Source organism: Phragmites australis, chromosome 13, assembly GCF_958298935.1.
Source record: "Phragmites australis chromosome 13, lpPhrAust1.1, whole genome shotgun sequence".
Lineage (NCBI taxonomy): Eukaryota > Viridiplantae > Streptophyta > Magnoliopsida > Poales > Poaceae > Phragmites > Phragmites australis.
Genome location: NC_084933.1, coordinates 17,712,811 through 17,718,266, shown reverse-complemented (window position 1 = coordinate 17,718,266; position 5,456 = coordinate 17,712,811). Strand labels below are relative to the sequence as shown.

Below are 5,456 nucleotides of genomic sequence, written 5' to 3'. Positions count from 1 at the left end.
AAAACCATGAAAAAAAAATCAATTGGCCAGCATCTACCCAGATCGGGAAGTGATTTGACACACACCGGCTCTGACGTTGTTTAATTATTATCGACATAAATATTTTTTTAAATAATCTATACTCATTGTTCATTTGAGTTGATCAAATGATCACCATACAAAATTACTTTAAACAATATATTTAATATCTTATTATTTAAATTTTATATCTAGATATTTAATATTTATCTTACATATATTTTAAAAATATACTTGATCTTTTATTATTTATCTTCTATATTTATTTTAAATTATTATATACTAGATTAATTTCACGTGAATAAAGTATATGTGTGGTTGCTAGTAAATAATAAAAGGAGTATATGGCAAAAGCGAGCTTTATTTCGATGGAGACGCTTTTAGCCCGCGGGGGCACCGGACACACTTTGTACCTGCAGGCAGCAAATTAAAACTTGTTCCGTGGTCAAGACGACCGACGACGTGACCCAACCAACGCTCCCATTGCATCTGCATGCACCGGTTGCTTGTGCCGGTGCTCTATCTTCTACGCCACCGGTAATTAAGAAAACTAAACGAACCAAGCACGCTATCAATGTTGTTAGTTGGAATATGCTGAGTACTAGCACAGTAATCAGATTGAAGGAAACTATTGGACACATTGATGAAAGATTTATCAAGTGAAGAACAAAGCTTAGATCAAATTCACATGATGAACAATTAATACATCATCAAGTGGTTTATTGGTTAACAAGAGAGGATGACACTTTCTTGGCACAAGCTGCAAATTCCTCTCCATAGTTGACACTACTAACTCGATCAGCCGCTGGACTTCGCCGGAGCGCGCGGCGGGGGCGTCCAGGCGAGGCAGTCGCGGGACCGCGTGCACGACCGGTACAGGCTCAGCACGGCGAGCCAGTCGGTCAGGGTGGCGGTGAGCGCCGGAGGTCGCCGCCGCCGCCTCGCCTTCGCGCTCTCGGGGACAATGAGGTAGTCGGCGGCGTTGGAGAAGGGGTGCTCGAAGGCGCCGACCTTGCTGGAGAGGAGGGAGGGTGGGAGGGGCAGCGGCAGCGGCGCCGTCTTGGCCGCGGGCTTGCTAGCGCGCGGGGTCTGGCGCGCGGGGGTCTTGGGGATGCCCGGGCGGTGCTCCCAGGAGAAGGGCACCGCGGAGGAGCGCAGCGGGGAGAGGAAGCGGTGGTGGAATGGCGAGGGCGCCGGCGAGAAGGACGGGAACGAGAAGGAGAGGCCGGAGGAGGCGGTTGACGAGGAGGACGAGGACGCGGAGGCGCCGGAGGTGGAGGTGGGACCAGTGGGGGAGGAGGACGGCGGGAGGAGCTGCTGCCGGCGGCGGCGGCGGAGGCGTGTGGCGGCGGGCGGCGGCGAGGAGGGGTTGGGCATTGCTGCGTTTGCGGGCTGGGTGTGGACGACTGCTGGATTGGAGGGCTGGAGGGTGGAGCTGCGTTGGGCTTTTATGGTTGGGTCATGGCGCGATGGCGTGATGCGGGTGGTCTTGGTAATTTTCTGAATCCGAGACATTGGATCAATGTGGTAATAAACTTATATATATATATATATATATATATATATATATATATATATATATATATATATATATATATATATATATATGTTAGGATAGACTTTTATAATAGAATTTGGATTCGTCTCGATTTCTAAAGATTTGATTTTTTAAAAAATAGATCTGTAGATTTTTTATGAGTTTCTAGCATTATATATATACAGGTCATCGCTCGTTATTATAAACACAGATGAATAAAAAATAGATAATCTTTTTTCTTACATTGTATCTCTCTTTTGCAATCGTTTTCTCGGGTAATCACTGAACTACACTCGGTAGTAGCAGTTTCTCAACACGTTATCAGCATGAAGCTCTGTCGGAGATTAAGCTAACGTAACGAATTTGCTGCAATCGATCTGCATTGAATCGACATCGTCGTCAAGCGGGTAGGTCATGACCTAACCTATATGCCCTACGCGACACGGATCGCTCATAAGGATTGAAATGTACGAGATCGTTCGGTACGTTTTCTCGATGTAACTGTTTTTCATAACTAAATAGATCTGTGAATCGTATAGCACGCATACGTATGAAAGTAGCCCGTATCAATGAACAGTAGAAAATAGATCTATAGCATCGAGTAGCAGATATGGTGGGACCCGCATTCGCCATCTCGCCGTCGGCCTGGAACTAACAGACACCTCCTCCACCTTGCCGCCGGCCTAGAAACCGGCGACTACCCCTGCACAGATGGGAAAAAAAAAGGAAAAATGGGCTGCATGGCACAACGTCGGCATGAAGCCGACGGCCTCGCCGTCAACCGGAAGCGGGAAACCGTCCCTATATATGGTGGCTCGAAGGCCACCACCGCAAGATTGAAAGAAAGAAAAAAAAACGGAAGAAAATCACATCGCTAGCATGAAGCTCGTGACCTTGTAGCTTCGGCCGCCACCACCGCGCCTTGAAGTTGCCACGCCGCTGAATCGCTGCCCGAAGCAGCATCGTCGTCAGCATAAAAGCTAACGACCCTCAGGCCGGCACCTCTCAAAGCAGCCACGTCAGCGCCGCCCCGCACCGCACGCATGCCAGATGCTGTCGTGAAGCCTCCACGGGCCGCTTGCAGCTGCCTTGCTTGAAGCGTGCCGCCCGCTGCCTCCGGTACGGCAGCGTGATGCCACCATCGCTCGAAGCACGTCATGCGCCACCACCATTACTGCAGCACGCCGCCGTCGCTCGAAGCACATCACACGCCGCCGGTGGCCCTGCAGCCCGCCGCTCCAGCATGAGCGTCGCTGGCCGCTAGATTGAATGGTAGCTAGGATTTAGAAACCCTAGCCGCCCCTCTAATGGAAGAGGCGAGTGGGTTGGATGGGCCAAGCCGACTCAAAAAGGTAAGCAGACCGGCCCAGTAGAAGGAAATTTTGGTGGAAGAAAAGAAAATTCTGATTTTTGCATTTAGCCCCTGGGTTTTTTGGTAATTGAGCATAGTCCCTATCTTATGCATTTAGATCCCTGGTTGATCTGAATTTTTTTTCAAAGGCCCTGATTTTGCTAATTAGATATTGTGGTTTTTGGAAATTACGCAAATCCTAGAATTTTATGTATAAACCCATAGACTTTGCAGAAAATTGTGAGAATAGTAGCTCGAGAATTTAAATTTTACATCTATTTTTGTAATTATGCAGTATTTATTTCAATATTATTGTTACTATTTAAATTCCATGTTATATGTTTAAATACAGTAATATTCATATAATAGAATAGAAAATATCAGAAAATTTGCAACGATCCAATTTAGCAACACGATGCAACTTTACTAGTAGTAATACTTGCATCATTTGAATATGAAGATGGCTGGATAACGAACAAGGAATTCACTGAGCTAAGTGCAGATGGCTGCAACTATCTCACTTGAGCGTCAGATATTCGGATTGTACTTGGAGCAGAAAAGCTCTGCGATGCCATTGGCCTAGAAACAAGCCAAAACCTATCCAAGATCACATTCCTACGTAGTTGAGGCCTCATTTTCTATGGAAAACTACTTTGTATAGACGGTTCAGAAACCCCGTACGGGACACTTTTTCGAATTATTTGTGAAAAAGAGTGTATAAATCAGATTTGTACATACGAGTTTTGAACCATCTATACAAAAGATTTGTACAGATGGCTCGTTACAGGAGCCATCTGTAATTATGGTTTGTACAGACGGTTCTAATATTTCAGAACCGTTTGCATAAATTATTAGTATAAACGGTTCTAGTTTAGAACCATCTATACTAACACAAAAATGCCAAAAAATAAAAAATGAGATCCCCAAGAGCAATGGTAAAGATGTGATTATGGAAACAACTTTCCAACCACTAGAACAACTCAGATTAGCACTATATTTCATCTGGACTCTATATAACACAAATTCTCCACGTTACAATATTAGAAGGTAACATCATATAGTACCAACTGCACCATACACTTCTCTTTTCTAGGTGACGAACTTCATATATCAAACCTGTTACTGAACATTAAAAGAGAATCTATAAGCGAACAACCATCCTCCTCAGAATATACCAGCGCTTGTGGCTGTCCTGATGATCTACAAGAGAGCTGCATGAAGAAGAGTAAATGACACAATTACTTAGTAAAAAAGTTCATAAAGATGCTATCAGAAAATTAAAAAAACAAAAATTGCTCATGCTACATGGAAACTGACATAGCTGCAAGGCTTTCATTCTCCAAAAGTCTATTTTTACAAAGAAAAAGAATTCTTTGTATACAATTAGAGTGTGCAATTTGAAAAGTGTCTACGGTAACATAATGCCCCACCATCTTTTGACTTCTCTTGGTTTCTACATCAATATACATATGAAATGACGGCAATGGAATCCCAATTTCCTATTTTTATACGTAAAGTCTTAATCTTATCAAAGTCAGATCATTAGATTAGAATAGCACATGCCCATGGGAAGTAGCATGAACTGTTATCAATACATCTAAAATTGTGACCCATATTTTGATAATTGACTGAACACTATAGTATGCATAATGATTACCTATAATGTCTGGATATATTTGCAATATACGTATATATTTGTAGTATACGTATGTGGAAAAGTGGAAGGCATGGCGATGTAAGCCAATTGAAGGATAAATAGTGAGCATCTCAATTTACATGACTCTAAGCAGTGCATACCATGAGGGTCACAATGGACACTGAAATAGTATCAGGGAAGGAATCAACAACACAGGGTATAATAAAGATCAACAAAATATAACCAGGTGCATCATAGCTATGGAAGAAAAGCATTTCCAAGATGTAAGATTACTTAATGTTAAAGTTAAACACTGAGAAAATCAGTATCATCAGCATCAACTAGAGAATAAAATTGGCAAAGCACTAACATAATAGGACAAAAGAGATTGATGATTGACTGATTATTTCACATCACTATACATGTTAGAAAAGACATGTCATAAAAAATGGCATACCGTGTTTCTGAGCACCTTGTCTACCAGTTTTGGTGGAAATCTTATTCCAATAAATTGTGATCTTAAATAACTGGATGAAGAACTTGGTTGACCTTCCTATAGTGCGCATCATGTCAGTATCATAACTTTACCAAAATAGAATCATTGCACCAAATGACACACTTATAACAAGAAACTTTACCAAAACAGAGTCAATGCAAGTGTGCCCTAATGCATTTTGCCTCTATGACAAAACCACACTTATACAAGGAGCACATCACCTCCTATCTCAAGGGCTATTCCCCAAATCCAACAAATTTTGTACTTAATATCTCATACGCCGACACTACTCCAATATCCAAACCAAATGAAATGATCATTGAAATCAATGTTTTTATACACAAGTCTAAATAACATTTAGAGATTACCTCCTCGACAGCCTTCTCCCTCGCCCGCGCGCCTCACATAGCTCCGTATC

General features: G+C 42.7%; 1 protein-coding gene across 1 annotated transcript; it reads right to left on the bottom strand.

The window, feature by feature from the left end:
- Positions 1-678: 678 nt before the first annotated feature.
- On the bottom strand, positions 679-1,506 carry LOC133889025 (early nodulin-like protein 1). The gene has a single exon (XM_062329457.1). The coding sequence runs from the start codon at positions 1,393-1,395 to the stop codon at positions 817-819; it is 579 nt and encodes a 192-aa protein (XP_062185441.1). The 5' UTR covers positions 1,396-1,506; the 3' UTR covers positions 679-816.
- Positions 1,507-5,456: the final 3,950 nt, after the last annotated feature.